Genomic DNA, 20,394 nt, shown 5'->3' on the forward strand with positions numbered 1-20,394 from the left:
CTAGTTTAATTTATTCCATTATGAAGGAAACCAACCCTGAGTGCTCACTGGAAGGACAGATCCTGAAGCTGGGGCTCCAGTACTTTGGCCATCTCATAAGGAGAGAAGACTCCCTGGAAAAGACCCTGATGTTGGGAAAGTGTGAAGGCAAGAGGAGGAGGGGACGACAGAGGACGAGATGGTTGGACAGTGTCATCAAAACTACCAACATGAATTTGACACAACTATGGGAGGCAATGGAAGGTCCATGGGGTCTCGAAGAGTCGGACACGACTTAGCGACTAAACAAAAACTTTAATTTATATAGTATTACAGGTTACAGCAGATATTTTTTTGAAAAATAAGTAAGAGTTTGAAAACAAAATAACTATTATGTAAGTTTCAGATAGCTAGGCTTCACAGACTTTGAGGTATGGTAAAGGCAGACAGACAAGAAAATCTTTTATATGATAGCAGTGAGTTTAGTGGGAGTGGGAATGTACTACCAAAATCAAAAGAGCCCAGTATTCCCATGCTACTAAAGGTCTCTGGAGAACAATAATAGGAGATCCAGTTTATACACTGGAGTTGGGTTTTTTTAAATGAATCTCCAAGCTAAGATGCTATTTCCAGGCAACTGCAGTAGCTGTTGCATATGATGGCTGTTGGACCAAAAGATCCAAGATCACACTAGGAAGGCAGCCCAGAACTGTTAGGGACATTGGGAGGAAAATGATGCCACGTGGGACATTTCTAAATGGCAAATTCACGTAATTATTGATTTTTCCCAGGCTGCATAGGATACATTGTTGCGAGCTGAAAGGGCCACACAAGGTCAATATTCTTGGGTCACATTCTCAGCTGGTGTGTGCATGTACTTACTTTACTGGAGCGCTGCCTATTTCCGGACACTGAGAGTATCTTTGATTATAGCAAAGGCTGCAAGCCTTGAATGCACTTACTAGAAAGCAAGACCTATTAATTCAATGGGACGTTTCAGAGCAAATGTGGCTGGGGCTGTGCTTTGTTTCTCCTACTGGTGCCAGGATCCTACTGGTGCTTGACATGTTCATTAAGCTGCATAACTGGCCACAGAAGACTGTCACTAACGAGGTGCCAGTCTCATTACAAGTTGTACAGGCATGACTGTGCAACAGGTGCGTGCTTAATGAAATGACTGGTGCCTTGTTACTTGCTGGCAATGAACCTTCATGAGTACCATGATGTCACTTACGCACACGTAAATCACCAAGCAGATACCAGCCAGTGTATATTTGTCTCTGTGTTGTTGTTGTTTTTGGATGCTGGATTTTTATAATAGGTGATAGTTTTCTAACTGGAACCGCATCCCCCTCCAAATCCTGAAGTTCAAAAAATGTACAACGATTCTCTTACTCTCACTCAGCAAGGAAAACTTCTGAAGTTTTTCCATTTCATTCATAGGTGACCATTTACCTCCCGCCTCTCTGAGAGGTGAAATATTCTATAGTGAAAGGTGATCCAGTCAGATTTATTTATAAAAATCTCTGCTGAAGCAACAATGGGCGACTTATTTACATTTCAGGAGCAGGTTGTTGGTTTTTTATTTGATCTGTGTGTGACACAAGTGAAGGGGAGGTAGAGGGAGCGTGTCCCATATTTGCATGTAATGTTTGGAAAATTAACGCAACCTCTTCAGAAACAATGCAGAATAATGCCCAAAGTAGGCACAAGCTGCCCTTCCAGTCAGAAAATGGCAGCACATCTTCAAAAACTCAGAGGATTGCAAAGCAATTATTGACTTTAAAAAAATTCAAACAGACTGGGATGTAAACGTTAACGGGAAGCACTGTCTTTACTGCCCTCCAGTGGTGAAAGGAGAGAGAATACAAGGAAAAAGCAGGATTATATGCTACACATCATCACATATGCATATATAAAGTCAGATGGTAAGGCCATCTAAGGAAGCAAGAGGCCTAGAAGTGGCTCTCCATAGTCAATTCCTGGTTCTGCTACCTGAGAGCCTTGGAATGGAAGATTCCAAGGACTGAACCCGAGGCCTTCTGCATCTGAACTCCAGGTGTCCCATCGTCGGGGTACAGCCTGAAGAATTCCAGTACAGTGACATTTCTTCTGAGGCCCATCTTGAGGAAATATATTTGCCCTTTGTAGGACTAGGGCAGTTCACAATTAGTCTTCTCTGGTTATTATGGGCAAATAGAGTTTTTCATAAAGCCAGGAAGCCTATATTTCCACGACTACTTCTCTCCAGTTTCCTTCACTGAGTTTCCCATGGCACTCAGCCCCAAGCCTCTCAGCTGAACAGTTAGACATAAGGCTGGCAGAGGAGAGCTCCCCATGGTTTCATTACAGAGTCAGAACATACAATGCATCATTAATATTCTTATTTTTAGCATTTTTAAAATAAAATCCAAGGCACAGGGCTTTAGCTACCAGTGTCTCACAGGGGGCATTTCTGCTTCAAATGTAGGAGCAGCAAATACATCTCCCAGTGCAGAAATCCTGGCAGATAGGCACGCTCTACTGGAAAATTCCTGAGGAAGCACAAAAAACAGGAAGCCAAACCTATACTTCCTCTTTTTAGCTTGTTTTCTAGCATGAGAAAAGGTTCAAAGCTTACCTTCTACAATACACGGAGACAGATTTGAGGCTTACAGAACCTTTGAGGTAATACCATCTAGAGCCTACTGCAGATGACACCCTGTACACACAGAACAAAAAGCACACTGTGCATGGCTATTTTCTTTGAGCACAGGGTCCTTCCATATGCCAAAAAACAAAAACAAAAAATAACCCCACTCTGACTTGCCCTAGGCTTTCTTCATTTTAGCCAAAAAAATAATTACAACATGGCTAATCATTTGGTTGCTGCTATTTTGAAATAATGCTGGCAGAGCTCAGTGGTCTGCAATGTCTAAGCCAGGAACCCCCTCCACTATCCCTCCGGGCAGAGGGGCCAATCAAGGTCACTCGCCGTGTTTGCAGTTAATGGCTACCTGTGTGCCCTTAGGTGAGCTGCAGAGTACCTGAATACCAGCAGGAGGAGGGACTGGCCAGCCTGAGAAGGTCACTATTAAGTCACAATTGACTTGGGAGGTCCATAATGATTAATTATTGTAAAATATACAGAACTAGAAATCTTCGCCAATAGATCCAGATCTGCTTTCAACACATCATCCCTAGACAAAGTTACTCCCCCACCCCACTGCTACTCCATCAAAGGTCCTTCAGGCAGAACAATAATCTAAACAGAAACAAACAACAAAAGGAATCAATCATAAGAAAGCATCATTTTAACCCCTGTTTTTCTCACTCTTAGCCAGACTCAAGTTATCTGTGCACAGGCCTCAGGTTATATGTTAGTTCTCATTCAGAACATCTTAAACTGTATGTAGTTGATGTGAATGGCATGACTCCTGAACAGAAACCTCACTATAAGCTCAACAGTAAGCATCCCCAGGAACTCAGCCTTCATTTTGCTTCTTTAAAAGCACTTTTCCAGCTCAGAAGACTGTGATGAGCTACAGAACATCAGCCCTAGACCACACAGTCAATAACAAGGGGAAGAATTCCAACAACATCTGGAAGTCGACAGGTGACTCCTTCTCCATCCCACCCCCAGGCAATACATGTTTCACGCTATTGATTGTTTTCTGTTGCTATTTTTTTCGTTACATGGTCTTAATACAGCTTATGTACACCATGAAACCCCTGAGATTGGAAGAAAAAAAAAATGGGGTGGGGTGGGGATCTAAAAATAAACATAGATAACTGATAGCTTTCTAAAAAATCATGTTCCATGCTCATAAATTTATTTTCTTGGGAGCTTTCTGCTCTTCCTAGAGTTGTAGGGCATGTGAAAGGGCACACCACACTTTGGAACTGTGGTTGAATGTGCACGCTGAAAATCCCCTTGGTGCAACTTTTCAGAGATTAGCTCCAGCTGCTTCAAAGCCATTCCACCCTACTCATTCTTGCTTACATCTTACCTTGTGCTTTCCATTTGTACTCTAAAGAAAATCTTTATGGGGTGTATTCATACAATCAAGTCTGTATATGTGGATGGAACTTTTTCTTCCCAGATGTTGCAGATCAAATATTAGGCTACAGACATGATGGATCTGCCTCTTATCCACTCTCAATTAGCTTTTCTGAAAGTGTGTTCGACTATAACAGGCAAGGGTTTTTCCATGGTTTAGTTCAAACGCAGAGGTGCCCCTGAGGCACCAGGACACAAATTCACTCCTTCACTTCAAGTCTAGGAGGCATGTGAAAGCTCTTTGGCAATGAGGAGAGACGTTGAGTGTGGCTTCTTCAGAGCGCTAGAGTCCTGTGAAGTGAGCGGTCATACTTCATGCTTCCCTTCACTTAACCACCGGGACCGGTATGCAGCCCACCCTCTCGGGCCCTTATCTGACTGGGAAGCATTGTCTATTTTAGCTAACTTGGCCTGAATCTTCTCTTGCCAAGTCTGGTCATCGAGCTCGGTGGCAGCAGCCAAGGCCAGGAGGAAATAACCGGCTGCATCTTGTTCATCCTGACAATGAGAAGCATGAGAATTAATAAATGGTAAGTTGGACATCTGTCTGAGTGAATGTTGCTAGCAAGATGCAGGGACCAAAAAAAATGGAGGGCCCTCAGGTCCCTTAACTGAGATATTCAATTTCATCAGTTCTCCTGGAAAAGAACCGGACCTATACAAAATCCCCATGTTTTAATCCCTTTCAAATCTAATGCTTATGTATCCGATTCATTTATTTTATCATTTATCCCACCATTGTGCAAAATAGCAAAGGCCTCTAACAGTGTTGTTTTATGTGCCATCAGGCTTATGTGGCTTCCTTTATATCATGTTCCTTTCTGGTTCTGCCACTCCATACTTCTACTGTTAACTGGAAGAGATGATAATGTCAAGAGGAGCGCAGGAGCAGAGACAGAGACCATCCTAGCCTCTGGTAGGCTCTTCTACTCCAGCAAAGTAGGAGTAGAAGAAAGGCCATGGTATTACCCTAAAGGGGAGAGACAACTGGGCAATTCATGGCATCTGACGACTGTGTGGTATTCATCTAACAGTCTTCAGCAACCTGATACAGTGGTGCCTCGCTTGACGATGTTAATTCATTCCAGCGAAATCACTGTAGAGCGAAAACATCATCAAGTGAAATTTAAAAAAAAAAACCTATTATGCGTTCCAATGGGCTGAATACCTGCTCGTCCAGCGAAGATCCTCCATACGGAGGCCATTTTCGGTGCCTGTAAAGCGAGGAATCCATCCTAGAAAACAGCAGGGGGCCGTTTTCTTCAGCTGGCAGCCATTTTGAAATCTGACCATCAGCTGTTTACTGATTGTCGTAAAGCAAAAATCGGTTTCCGAAGCAGGGAACCGATCATCATTAAATGAAAAAAACCCATTTAAACCATCGTTTTGCGATCGCAAAAGCGATCGCAAAAACCTAATTGTACAGCGACTTCCTCGTTAAGCGAGGCAATCATTAAGTGAGGCACCACTGTACACTCCTGAGGTACAACTCTCATCATCCCTGACCACTGGCTATCTGTCTGGAACTGATGAGAAGGGACTTGTTGGGTTGAGGAAGCCAGGTGTAATGATTTAATGGAAGCTTTTCCTTTACGTTCCTGTAAGATTAAACACAGCATCACCCTTGTCAAACCTTCAGTGGGATACAACACAGCTTGTCCCACAGACTGCTGTCTCTCACCTTCAATTTGTAGAGTGTCATCTCTCCCAAGCGGCAGTACACTTTGGAGTAATATGTGGCTTCCTGAGGACCTTGCAGTGATGGCGAGTGCAGAGAGAGTGTCCTCAGGTAGCAGTCCTCGGCCATTTCATACATTTGCAGAAAATAGTACACCGTTGCCAGGCGGTGAAAGGCAACCAGTTCTTGCAACTTATCTCCTGCAAGGCAGAAAAAAAAATCCCCAATATTACAACTTACCAGTAAATGAAGAATGAGTGAGTGTGCAGTGACTTTAAGGGCTAGAATAATTTGGGATGTTTCCCAATTGCCCTCCCTTTCCGTCAATCCCACCCACCCACCCTCCAATATTTGTAAGTTTCTGCAGTTTACCTTATCCTGGTGATAAGGCAACAACATCACAACAGAAACTGCCTTCTACTGTTTTAATTTTTGGAACTTGTAAAGATTATGCGCTGTGTGTATGCCATATTCTCCCCACAACTACTCAAACCCCAAGAAGTAAATGTGCACCTTATGCATTTTTTAAAAAAAGTACATTAGGATCAAGTTTTTATTTATCCATATTCTAATTTCCAAGACCAATAAATCCATCTGTTCAGTCAGATGGAATAAAACCATTGTCCTTGTCATGAACTGACTATGGTGGTTGGGGATTCTGGCATCTAGGAGCACCTTTGACAGATATTCCCTTCCCTCCTGGGATTTACCAAATCAGTGAAGACTTGCTTGCTTTGTTTCCAAATAAGAAAACTCTTATTTGGACGTTCCAGTTCCTCTTGATTTCTCTGGTCTTCTATCTACAGTGGTGCCTCGCACAACGGGTGCCTCACACAACGATGAATTCACACAACGATGCCTTTTTCTATTAAATTTGCCGCCTCACACAGCGATGTTTCCTATGGGGGATTTTCACACAACGATGTCTCTTTTTCGTTCCTGTAAAAGTGTCTTACAATGTTTGGAAGCCATTTTAAATGCTTGCAGTGGTTAGCCCATCTCCTGAAACCTATGCAAACTGATTTTGGTGTTGTTCTGACACTTCGTTAATTTTTGGTGATTTTTTGAATTTTCTCCATTGGAAACCATTGAATGGTCTGTCTAATGGTTTCCAATGGAGAAAATTCAAAAAATCACCAAAAATTAACGAAGTGTCAGAACAACACCAGAATCAGTTTGCATAGGTTTCAGGAGGTGGGCTAACGAGTGCAAGCATTTAAAATGGCTTCCAAACATTGTAAGACACTTTTACAGGAGCGAAAAAGGACTTCGCAAAGCCATTGAAATGTATTGAGTCGGCTTCAATACATTCCAATGGAGGAAACATTGTTTCACACAGCGATGTTTCCTATGGGGATTTTCACTCAGCGATGGCAATCCGTTCCAATTGGAACGGATTAACCGGTTTTCAATGCATTCCTATGGGAAATGGTGTTTCACAGAACGATGTTTCACACAACGTTGATTTTTTTGGAACCAATTAACATCGTTGTGTGAGGCACCACTGTATCTCCCTATCTCTTAATCCAGCCTGTTTCTTTTACTGTAGCTGTGGGCTAATGCCGGAATTAATTTTGACTTTGATAGCAGTGTCTATTTAACCATTTCGGTTCTGTTAACTGACGGGCTCATTGGAACTCTCTCTGGATGCTTTTTACAATATGGCTTGAACAGGTCTATGCCATAAATCCAGGGTCCTTTCCTACCTACATCCACACTGAGTCTGGCTGCCAAAGTAGCAAATTCCAGGGCATTCTCGTAATTCTGAAGTCCAATCTGTAGCTCAGCCAGCTTGTTGAACACTCTCAGTTCAGTCTGCGTGGCCTTCAGCTTCCGAGCCAAAGGTACAGCTCCTCCCTGTCAAAATATCAAACAATGTTACTTCGTATGACTTCACAAGCTGCCGCCATGCCGCTCTGCTGTTCCAGCGCTCTAACAACTCTTCAGACAGGACAACCAAGACGAAAGAGATACTGCATTCCATCCACACCATTACAGAGAGACACCTCCATTCCCCAGAACATTCTTGTTTTCTCTCTCTAGTGAATTTTTTTTTTGCCTAATACAATTCCTTTAGAAGCCAGAATGAACCCAGTAATCCTGGTTACTGAGTAACTGCATGCACACAACTCTGCTCGCTAATTTTGCCTTTTTGCCATGACCTTGCAAAAGAGTAAGAAATGGTTTTGTAGGGACAGGAGTTGTGGTGCTCACACACCTTCTCTACCTGTGTGTGCTGCCTCTGAAATGACAACCACTCTCAAATCCCTGCACTAATGCTGGGGCTGCTGTTTAAACGTGCAAACAAGGACTCCTCTTGAATTATCCCTATAACTAACCCAGGCAAGCAGCAAGTGTTCCCTTCCAAACTGTACTTATTAAACAACACGGGCATTGCTACGGACTGACTACTCACTGCCCTTTTTTTAACAAAGCAAGAATACTTCTGGTGAAACATAAAAACTTTCTTTGCTTTGTGATACGATGCAAACCATGTGTTCTAACACCGACTAGCAGTATACATGAGTAGAATGTCATGTGGCTGTTATCTCTAAAAAGAATCCAGAAGTTTACTAAAACACATACAAAGGAATAAGATGATTCAGTTAACAGGTGAAAGTAAAATAAAAAAAATTATATTCTCAGTTTCTTCAGTATATAATCATGAGTCTTTTCTTTATAATTTTAAATGTTTCCTGTTCACTATACAGTACCTGTGTGTGTGTGTATAGATAGATAGATAGATAGATAGATAGATAGATAGATAGATAGATAGATAGATAGATAGATAGACAGACAGACAGACAGACAGACAGACAGACAAACAGATACTGTAGAGATAGATAGATAGACAGACAGACAGACAGACAGACAGACAGACAGACAGACAGACAATTATACACGCGTAACCACTCTTTTACACTTCTCAACTATCTTAACTGCCACTCTTGACATATATTTCTCCCACACATATGACTGACAATCAACACCGGACATTTACAATGGAAGCCAAGCCCGGGGGAGGGGGGGGAGAGAGAAAGAAAGAAAGAAAGAAAGAAAGAAAGAAAGAAAGAAAGAAAGAAAGAAAGAAAGAAAGAAAGAAAGAAAGAAAGAAACAGTGCAAAATTGCCACAGTAGTCAGTTTGTGTATCTGGAGCTTTTCCCCATTTGTCTTTTGCCTAGAAAACACAAGGGCCTGCCTTCAAACTTCATGTCAATTCAATTTAAATAAACTTTCTGGTACTGTACATTAAATGCAGTGTGCACTTATTAAAATGAGGTTAAAGAAAAATACTTTGGGTAAATATTAAAGCAATTAACGGTGTAGTTTCATTAATCATTTTTTTCACACATCACAGCAAGTTTTCAAAACTACTGCTACCAAAATTTATCCTGGAGGGGGTGGGCTCCACAATTCTTGTCTAACTATGGGCAACACTACAATGGGGCAGGAGAATAATTTTCTTAAGTTCCCAAGGTGAAACCCAATCTTCTGCTTCAGAACCCTCACCTACTGAGAATATCTAGGTAGCATGATAATACATTGCAATGTTTGGTAAGGCCTTCAGGAGTGGGCTTTACACTCCTCCTAGCTTCATAATACAAGATCGTTGGACCACTTCAGGTCTTATAAAGAAAGCCTGAGCCCAACAGGACACCCTCAGATGGTACACAATCTTCTTATAACTTTGAGCTAGGCTGAAAATTCCATCCCTTTTTTTTTTTGGCAGGTCCACTTGTCCCTTGAGAAAGGAGAGGGGTTATTTGGCAAATGGGAACAATTTATTTTCTGGTTTTGCCTTCAACTTCAAGGCAGGTGAGGGAGTCTCTTTTTGTTCTGTTTGTTTTAAATCTGCATCTCTACTCCAAAACACCTTGCCATGGAGTCAAGTGAAATAGCCAAACACTCTTGAAAACAGCGCTAGCTAGATGTTTTTAAAAAATCAAAAGGGGAACGGATTGAAACCTGATCTAACTCTTATCTGAAGAGGAACAATTTATGTGCGAAAATCTTGCTCGATGGATAGGTTTGTGCCGTGCTAATCTTTCAAGGACTTCCAGGACTCCCTGGAAAAGACCTTAATGTTGGGAAAGTGTGAAGGCAAGAGGAGAAGGGGACGACAGAGGATGAGATGGTCGGACAGTGTCACCGAAGCAACCAACATGAATCTGACCCAACTCCGGGAGGCAGTGGAAGATAGGAGGGCCTGGCGTGCTCTGGTCCATGGGGTCACGAAGAGTCGGACACGACTAAACGACTAAACAAAACGAATCTTTCAAAAACAGGAGATAGGAAGTTGCTGAAATGCCCAGCTCAATTTCTTAGTCCACTTCCTTGAACATTCATTTCTGTTAACGAACGTTAGATACATTTTGGGGAGGGGCTTTGAATGTCACTGATTGGAGGTGGCATCACTCTTTTACAAACACCTCCACTGTCATTCCATGGTTGTGATATGATCCCCTCCAAGCTGCACATTACCCAGATTTTGATGGCTTGTACTATCAGATGGACTGGCGTGTTTGTGTAGGTGGAATCACTGGAATAAGTTTATGAATTTTGCCCGCAGCCACTTGCCAGACACTTAGATGTTTCTGAATTCTTCTCTCTCTAACTCTGCAGAAACTCTTTCAAGCAACCTCAAAAATGTTTATGTAACATCTCAACACAGACGTCTACATAAGGATAGGCCATGATGTTAAGGTTTGCGAGAAGAGAGTGGTACCCGGTAATATTCCACGGCCTGTTGTCTGTTCCGGAGGCCATTGAAAAAGACATCACCAACTTCTTCATATAGTTCCATGGCTAAGTGAAGATCTTGAGGCTTCAGGGCCGTCTGTATGGCTGCCTAGGAAGGGGATACAATCAGGATAAGAGCTTAAGCAGTAAGATCGTGCAAAGATAGTGAAAGGTCTGACTAAATGACAGACCTAGTAGTCCAACATTGGATATGTATGCCATTTTGTTGCCTTACTCACCAACAACCTCATAATCAGTTATTAATCTAATTAGGCATGTTAAGATCTTACACCTACCTTTGCACTAAGAAATCTGGATGGATGCTATTGGATTTCAAATCACAGGCCTGGGCTGCTATTTTGTAGTGAGAAAACATCTTAGAACAGTTATTGATAGTTCTTGGGACTGTGTAGAAAATAGTATCACATGTGCTGAAGGTTTTAAAAGAAGACACTGCAAAGATTCGATGATTTTCTCCCTCTACAATGCCCTTGCACACAAACACTGGACCAAAAAAGCTGCAGTTCAGATGTGTTGATGAATGAGGTGCATATACACATAATACCAGAATATAAAATAACCACAGCATTTAATTAATGAGGATGTTAAATTTTGGAACTTGAGAGTTTGAATTAAAAAAAAACCCTAGGACTTTCTTTTAATATTCCAATGCCGTTGTCCATTTTTCTAAGAAAGTACAGCTCTGAGCATGAACGCCTAAGAATTATGCCTCTCTTCCAGCTCAGCATCTAACCGCTGGAGGGAAATTTACTGTCACTACTGGTGGTACAGGTACAGCTACTATTAAGACACTAACTCCAACTCAGTGCCCACTGTGTGCCAGGCAATGTACAAGAAAATAATTGACCACCCCTTTCTCCAAACATGCTATAATAGGTACTCCCTCAAGCTGTTCACAGTATGCTGTTAATCTGCAGCTGAAACCTCCTGTTTTCAGTATTATTTCACCAAATGGTTAGACAGCAGACACAGCAGGTCCACTTGATTTTACTCTACCTGCAAATACATTTCCACAAGTTCATCCTCTTGCATTTGATAGTACAGCTTCCCAGCTTGTAGCCAAGCCTCTGCTGTTTTGATGGTTTCCTCCAAGTCAATGAAGATCCTCAGACTCTGCTTGGTACAATCAAGTGCCTGCTTCAAAGATCTGTGGGATTCACAGGTACCCCATTATTTTAAAAAAAAAGTCTGAGAAGTCATGCATGAAATCAAATAGAAGCAACCTAATTTTGCAAGCTTTCCTAGCATCCGTAGCCACTATTCAGGCATCATATAACTCTGGAACCCTGGAAAACTGGGTTCTCGCTCAAATACAGAGCCCACAAGTGAGCAGAACCCTTTTCCTCTTCTGATTTGATGTTGAAACCATGAAGAGCATGGTAATGGTGGGAGGTGGGACTAGATGGTCCTCTAGACATGTGTTCACAGGACTAAGCTGTGTGACACCTGAACAGGAGTATTGTCTGCTGAGTCCCAGGTGCTCACCTTATAGCACTAGTAATGAAAAAAACATTATGCAGCAATTCTATCTTTTCCTTCCTAACTGATTTATCATCAAGAATTTATATGGAAGCAGCAGTAGGGAAATATGGGTTATAAAAGGAACACATTACACTGAATCTCCTTTCCTTGAAATAAATTCCACGAAAGAACCAGCATGTTTGCACAATAGAAACCTTGTTCTGAAGCGCTCCTACAGCTGTATGCTCAAAGGAGCAGCATTCACAAAGCAGATGGAGCAGCCCAGTCATGTTGCCATGAACAATGGTGCTGTTTATGCCACTGCATTTGGTGCAAAGAAAACAGGGGATGCTTAGATTTCATGCTCAAGGAATGCCATGCTGTAGTACATATGCCTCTGACACATATTCCAATACACGCACAGTGTGTGGGTTCAGTCCATGCAGTGTAACGGTGAGCCTCAGTTTGCTGAGAGCAAAAATATGTGACACATGGAATGCTGACAGTATAGTATGTCACTCCGATAAGACGTTATTTCACTGGGGTAGAGACTGAACACATAAGATGTATACACGCAGGTCCAAGAAAAGGCACTTGAGCATGGGGAAAAATATAGGCTTAAGTTTTAATTCTGATCCTTTTCCCCCCAGTTTTGCTTTAGTTTTCCATTGTTGTTCCATGGAATAACGACAACCTTGGTTACATTTGCTCCAGAGGCTTTCTGATCTCATCTGTACCATAGTATACTGTCATCTTTTAAAGTGGCTGAAGCCTATTCATTGATTTTGCTGAAAGAGACTAACATAGCTACTCCTCTGGAAATGCTTCATCTGAGCATTTGCTTAAGAGGCTCTCCTTATTGCAAAGCTTGTATTTGAGAGGATGAATGAGGGGGGAAAGTTTAAAACGCCCCATCAGGATCTAGGGTTCAAAACATAACTTTATCAATAAAGGGCACAATGGCCAGTTTCCCTACTGCAACTCTGTGGCATCAGCATGGGATCACAATTACTGGTCCCTTCCCATCCTTCAAGCAAGGTACTGTTGTCAGAGGGGCAAACTGGCCTCACTCCCTTCTCACTCAAACAGACATCACCCGAGAATTGGAGCACCTGAACACATCAGTTTCCAATGGAATCCAGCCTGGGCCACAGCACGTGGGTACACATTCCCCTTCTTTTCCCATGGGGTATAACAAGGATAGACCAGCACAGTGTGGGCACTGACCAGCATGTTAATCTGTCTCTCCTTTGGGAGGACAGCAGTGTGTGAACAGAGAAACAGCAGGCAAAGGGAGGTGAAAAACTGGCAGGCAGTCAGACAGCCTACTGGTTTGAGGGCTCTTACCTCTGACTATGCTGGAGCAATCTGGTGCCCAAAGAGATACGAGTTAAATAAGCTGGGCATAGGAATGTTGGCAGATCCCCAAATATAACTGGGAAATAAATAGAGACGTTTGCCAGAACTTGGCAAAGTGGGAGGGATTTGGAACCTTCTCTCAGCTACTGAAAGGCATCCGTTTGAAACTTAGCGAACACCCACAGTATGCAGGAGAGGGCTGGCAAACCTCTTTTTATTCTCACAGGCACCTGGCAATTAAGTTGAGTTACTGGCCAAAAGACTTTCCAATTAGGTGGATAGTGTTCTTCTGCAGATGACTTTGAAATGATTTTTTAATTTGTTTCATGTCTTAATTGCATTTCTTCTAGTTTTATCACTGGAAGCGGCCTTGGAAAGAAAATGGAATATAAATCCAACCAACCAACCCAAAGCATTGTCTCCATGCTCTACAGTAGGGGTCCCCAACCTTTTTCACCCCACGGACTGGCTGGAGAAGACGGGGCACTTCCCGCGCTCGTGCATATATGAGCGTGTGCGCTCTTGCGTGCACAAATGCACTGGTGCGCATGCACAAACAGCACTGCAGTGCTCTCACGGGCACGCTGGAACGAGCACGCATGTGTGAATCAGCTGTGCGGGGTGAGGGGTGGGGGTGGGAGGTCTGCATTTGCAGCCCAGTCTGACTCAGGCCACAGACCGGGGGTTGGGGACCTCTGCTCTACAGTATGCAGGATCCAGCCCTGGGCTTCTTAAATTCGCTGTACAGTACATAAAAAACAATACCCGTGTTCCCTTATCCCATGGCAAAAGAGCAAAAACCATGTGTGCTTCCACGGGAGATTTTCTGATATGCATTGGGAATTATTCATTATGGTAATTTCATGGGACATCCCTTTTTTCTCTAAACAAGGATAAGCCATGTAGTCGGGGGGGGGGAACCCCACAGATCTGGTGTCGAAATATTCAAAGGTACAGATGTCCATGAGAGTGCTTTGCTCCCATAGAAGTGTGTGGGGAAGCCTGCATGTATGCCATGATGTATACTCCCTCATTCATTCCCCTGGACACACAATTTTTATGAGTACGCACACAAGAGTTCTGTATGCCTAGATGCACACTTTTAAAAATAGTTACTTACACTGGCATTCCAGTTTCAAAATGCCTCAGATCCACTATTTTGAAACATGCCACACATCCCATGGTAGCAGGATCAGAGGAGGCTCCTAATTTTCTAAAGCCAAAATCCCATTGCAAAACCTTATCCAGTGCAACTGCATAAGATATGGTAGCACACTGGCACTATATATCTAGTTGCCACTCACATTCCTAATTGCACACTAAGTCATGTACAGTGGACCCTCGACTTACAGACGGCTCGACTTACAGACTTTTCGAGTTACAGACTTCTCTGGCTGCAAAATTTAGATTCGACTTGCAGCCGGAGAATCGACCTACAGACAGAAAAAAACCAAAATGGAACAAAAATAGAATAAAAACTGCCAGTTGTGGGATTAATCAGTTTTCAATACATTGTAGGTCAATGGAGATTCGACCTACAGACTTTTCGATTTACAGCCACCGTTCCAATACGGATTAATTCCTTAAGTAGAGGGTCCACTGTAAATGATAGGAAACTAAGAATGCAAGTGGCAACTCATTAATTAGTGACAATTCATTAAGGGAAACTATAAAAGTGTCATTGTCATTTAGTCCTGTCCGACTCTTCGTGACCCCATGGACCACAGCACGCCAGGCCTTCCTATATTCCACTGCTTCCCGTAGTTGTGTCAAATTTATTCATAAAAGTGTACTTAAAGGTAAAAGGTAAAGGTTCCCCTTGACAACTTTTATCCAGTCGTGTTCGACTCTAGGGGGCAGTGCTCATCCCTGTTTCCAAGCCATAGAGCCAGCGTTTTGTCCAAAGACAATCTTCCGTGGTCACATGGCCAGTGCGACTTAGACACGGAACGCTGTTACCTTCCCACCGAGGTGGTTCCTATTTATCTACTCACATTTGCATGCTTTTGGACTGCTAGGTTGGTGGGAGCTGGGACAAAGCGACGGGAGCTCACTCCGTTGCGTGGATTCAATCCTACAGCTGAAGATCTACAGACCTTATAGCACAGAGGCTTCTGCGGTTTAGCCCGCAGCGCCACCACTTAAGTTGATATAAATCCACAATATGAGTCTCACAATCAACTTGCTGAGGTATGTTTCAAGGAATTAGCTTGCCATCCTGGCGAGAAGAGGAGACAATGCTCCAATACATAACAGCAATATGACCCAGCAAGTTGGGACATACCATTGCACAAACTTCAAAATGACAAACTTCGATATTTTGAAAATCTGGAAATCCTATGTTAAAAGAATGTGCAAGTACTGTACACAAAATACTTGCATGGGTGTTCAAAGCAACCAGTTTGTTCTGAGGTGAGACCAGGGCATAGACTAGAGCAACGAGAGACTGAGGCAAATATGTACATAAAAGTCAAAAGGCATCCCACCACAATCCACCCATGAGTGCAGATGAAACAAGGTGGGTTTCCTTGCAATAAAGTGTGCGACAAGAACGAATTGTACGAAGGATACATTGAAGCTCCACAAGCAATGAAAAACAGAAAGGCAATTACATAATCTGGAAGAAGAAAAACAGGTCTGGAAAGCAGTCTGTGTCTCCAGCAGCAAAGAGACCAATGCTATCAATAATTTCCTCAGCATGATAAGGCAAATAGCCACATGACCTCTGTATCATGGGGGATTTCAAATGCACAAACGTACTTAATCTTGCATCCTTCTTTAGAGCTAATTGTTTTCACTACCGGGGCAGGTTTAGAACACAACCTCTAACTAGAAAGTATATGGATGGCCACTGCTGATTGTTACCATTGCTATTTGATTTGATCAGTGCTGAATGCTGTACAATATATGTATAAAGGAAACAAATACCCTTAATAGGAGGCTTATCAAAGACAGATGACGAAAGAGGCAGGATATGAAACAAGGTGGCAGGAAAGTGAGGATTAAGTGGCAGGGGAAAACACAGAGAAAATTATGTTGTGAGTTTCAGGACACAGCCCTTGTTGTCTGCATTCCTATTACTCTGGTGTAACTGTATTCTAGTGCTCACCCGACAAGCATCTGCATCTGACCCTCCTTCCCTCTGAATTCACTTTGAAATTGCATAGGAAAGGTTAGCATCTACTTTCTTGAACAAACATAGCTAGTGTTTTGAGCAGAGCAATATATCTTTGCAAGTACCAATGGACAGCTGCCTTTGAAAAAAGGCAAAGAGATGGAGATATAGTTGCATTTTGGACCTTTTTTAAAAAATGGAGCTGGGATAGAGCGATTCCTGTTGGCACAGAAGGGTCGCCTTAAGCCAAGTGCTCTTTTACAGTGCAATTTGATGCGAACCTTTATCACTGTCTGAATTATATAAATTCTTGAAAGCTTTTCTCAGCTTAATCTGCCACTGAACTCAATTTGTAAAGATTGGTCTATTCCACTATAGTGTGCCACGGGGCTCTTACTTATGCTTGCACTTGTTACAACATTGTCTCCCTTGAATATCAGTTTCCAGGGCGTTTTTTAAAAACTGCAAATAAAAATAAGGCACAACAATGAACAACAAAAATGACTTCATTAAAAAAAGAAAAAGAAACAGGCAGAAACTGAAAACATGTCGAAATCAACCCAGAATATTGTAAAACTTAGCGGGAAGAGAATTATATTTGTTCTTTTCTTTTCCTGCCAAAAAGGTAACAACATGGGCAGCTTCCTGAAGATAAGGATACAGAACCAGAAAACTCCACCTCCTAAAGATGATGGAGCATCCAGAGGAGAATCCTGGAAGATGATATTACACATGGAAGCTGAAGTGGAAGAAGGTGTCCCTCAAGAATCAAGGGTGTTAAAGCCCCTGTAGGTAAGTAAAAACACCTTCGACTGAGCTCAGAAACTGATCAGAAGGCTGCCTGCTCTCAGTATTGGATGTAATGTTTTCACATCCCTTCTCCTTCTCATGAGTACTTCAAGACAACATTGCTTTGGGTTCATTCTCCTCAAAGATGGGCATGTTCCATTACAATCAGCCCTAGGGTGCCACAAATGATTCTGGCAAGGACAGGTGGGCTCACATGCTCATCCAGAGCAGGGCAACCATTGTCCACCATCCTTCTGCACCTCTTCAGGAAAGCTTTCCCTCAGTGACTGGCTCCTGAGTGGGGTTGTTAAATGAGTTGTTGTGCCAACTGCTACGAATGTGAGTTTCGTGTTGTTTTTGTTTACCGTGTTGCAGTGTGGTAGTTGACCATTTCTCGTATTTGCAATGTAGTGTTCTTAGCTTCAAATATTGTCTTTTAATGATACAAGCCTTTTTATGGAGAAAGTGGGTAAAATATTTTTTTTAAATAAAACTAAAATAAATATCCTGCTACTCGGTTTACTTCCTGGTTAGTCTGGCAATTGGCCTTTAAAGATAGTGTATTCCAGTTGCTGTTTTAATTCAGAGGTGCCTCAGTTAATCTCAAACAACAGCACTCACAGGATAGGCAGGCACCTACTCCTTACATTCCTTCCCTCTGAGCTCAACCTGACCCTGCCTGGGAAGGTAAGCATCCAGATAACTGAGCAACCAAATCCAGTGCTGTGGGCAGGACAATGGCACCTTGCAAATGCCAATGGAAGACCTGTTGTAAGGATGGGGGGAAACAGCAGTCTTTAAACCACGGGGCATTTTTAACTGGACTATGCCACAAGACTTAGATTAGGCATTGTAACGTTCAGCCCTGCCCCCACCTGTCCGTCACAGCTGGGCAGTGGAATAGCAGCCAATGAGGGGATGGAAGGTGGTGCTAAAGGGGGAGGAGCTGGGATATAAAGGGGTGTGTATGGTGTTTGAGAGAGGGAGATTGAGATGAGAGTAAAAAGTGAGTGATGGAGTGTTAAGAGTGAGATCTGGAGAGATCTAATGTGAGAGTGAAAGAGGCCTGTGTGCCTGTGTAGTCAGTGAGGGATAGTCTATGTTTTGATTAAATAAGAAACAGTGATTTACCATCGAGATTAACTTCCTGTGCCAAAGATTGCATTAGTATAGAACCATTGCATTATTTCCCAAGCAAGTACAGTGATGCTCAAGATTTTATCAGAAAGACTTTTATTTTGTTAAAGTAAGAGGAAGAAACACCAGATCTTCAAGCTAGATTTAAAAAAGGAGGGAACACTAGAGATCATATTGCAAATATACATTGAAGCCAAGTTCCTGGGAACAAATAATTCAAAAGAAAATCAGTCTGTGCTTCACAGTAAAGTCTTTCTGTGGGTTATGAAAGGCAATTGATGGGTATGCCACAACATCTGATTATCCTGATGCACATTCTATACCCTAAATGAGAGGCTGCTGTTTGAATGGCATTTGGAGAAACAGAATGGTTTCCAGTTGGCAAAGGTATCAGATAAAGATTATTTTAACTTCTTATCTGTTATATCTAAATATGGAATACATCATATAAAAGGCTGGATTTCATTCAGATGAAAGGCAAAAACTGACTGAAGAAACATCAATAGTTTGAGATATGCAGAATAGTTTGAGATATGCAGATGTACTAATACAGCAGCAGAAAGTAGCCATGACTCAAAATAACTAAAGAAGGTTTTAAAAAAAGAAAGTGCAAAAACAAGATTATAGATGAGCCTTAAGATGACAAAATAATGACTACTGGTGACTTATATAACTTTAAGGCTAATAGTTAGAGATGGGGATGAATCGCCATTTTGACAATTCATCCTGCTTCGTGATCTGTCAAAGCTGATGAAGCACAAAGCTCCCCCCCATGAACCGACAAAGCATGAATTTATACATTGATTCATGGGGGGGGGGGGTTAGACAGCCAGAGGCTGTCTAAAAGAAAACCTGACACCCCTGCCCACCCTTAACGCAAGGGAATCCAGGCTGCCCTTTGCAAAGATGGCAGCTGCAGCTTCCCTACACTAAATGAAGCCACAGACACCATCTTTGCAAAGGGCAGCCAGTGTCCCTTACTGCAGGTCATGGCTATGGAGGCCACTGCAGTGGGCGGCGCTGGATCACAGCAGCACTGGATGGTGGCAGCGGCTAAGGTAGGGAGAGGAAGGGGGTGGTGGATAGGCTATGGGGGTGGGTGGATGCCTATCAGCCCACCAATCAGCTGATCGGTGGGCCCATAGGCAGAATGAGAAAACCATACATAGTAAGAAAGGGAAGACTAGCCTTCCCTCTCTTCCTATGAGGGACGAATAAAAACAGGGAAATATTTGTCCGTATTCGTTGGGAACTCTGGAACTGATGAATATGAAGGGATGAATATTTAACAAATCAGTGATTTCTCACGAATATCGCAATCTTTTTTTTTAATTCGTTCCCATGTCTACTGATAGTTAAATATTGCCTATTATTTCTATACTTTGGTTTGATTTTCAGTCAAAATGAAGACAACAGGTAAGAAATCAAAAGACTGGAACTTGGAAGGACCACTACTAAGTACTTAAAAAATTCCACTGAAGACCAAGGCAAGGGCAATCCATACTATTTCTGATCACTAAGTACATATATGAAAACAAGACAGTGAAGAAAATTGATGTGGGAGTAATTACTAATCTGAAATGTCATGCCAGAGGAGATCTTTATGGATACCATGTACCATTAGAAAGACAAATAAATGGGCTCGAGATCAAGACGTAGCAATGGCAAAGCTGAGGCTACTGCAGTTTAAACACAACATGAAAAGACAAGGCTCACTGGAAAACCAATCGTGATAGGAAAATCTCAAAGCAGTAGGAAAAATGGAAGTTCTAATTTAGAGTGACTGTAATTTCCTCAAACTTCAAGGATTAAAAGAATGCTGTCTTACCTTGTTGTATATATACTCTGGTAGAGTTGGCTGAGGGCCTGTAGAAGTTGTCCTTCCATTTCTCTGTCATGTAGCTGTTGAGCAAGGATAACTTGGTGCTCGTGGTAGATAATGCAGGCTTCAGTATGTGGGTATACTTTGCTATAGAAATGGCAGAGGGACTCAGTGACATGAAGCTGACCTACATGGGACAGGATACAGTGTATATAATATAAAACAAAACACAGGCGCAGACTAAACCCATATG

General features: G+C 42.3%; 1 protein-coding gene across 6 annotated transcripts in view; it reads right to left on the reverse strand.

Moving 5' to 3' along the window:
- Window positions 1–274: 274 nt before the first annotated feature.
- The window catches only part of SH3TC2 (SH3 domain and tetratricopeptide repeats 2), a 58,921-nt gene continuing 38,801 nt past the window's right edge, over window positions 275–20,394 (reverse strand). For 5 of the 6 annotated variants that reach the window (XM_020806996.3, XM_020806988.3, XM_072990246.2 and 2 more), the window contains 6 exons: window positions 20,148–20,328; window positions 11,455–11,605; window positions 10,424–10,546; window positions 7,403–7,553; window positions 5,700–5,896; window positions 275–4,516 (listed from right to left, as the gene is read on the reverse strand). In XM_020806996.3, coding sequence (XP_020662655.3) covers window positions 4,325–4,516; window positions 5,700–5,896; window positions 7,403–7,553; window positions 10,424–10,546; window positions 11,455–11,605; window positions 20,148–20,328 — 995 coding nt within the window. In that variant the 3' untranslated portion in view covers window positions 275–4,324. The remainder of the gene's footprint in view (window positions 4,517–5,699; window positions 5,897–7,402; window positions 7,554–10,423; window positions 10,547–11,454; window positions 11,606–20,147; window positions 20,329–20,394) is intronic. The other variant, XR_012083740.2, reaches the window with a different exon arrangement.

This window comes from Pogona vitticeps, chromosome 2, assembly GCF_051106095.1.
Source record: "Pogona vitticeps strain Pit_001003342236 chromosome 2, PviZW2.1, whole genome shotgun sequence".
NCBI lineage: Eukaryota > Metazoa > Chordata > Lepidosauria > Squamata > Agamidae > Pogona > Pogona vitticeps.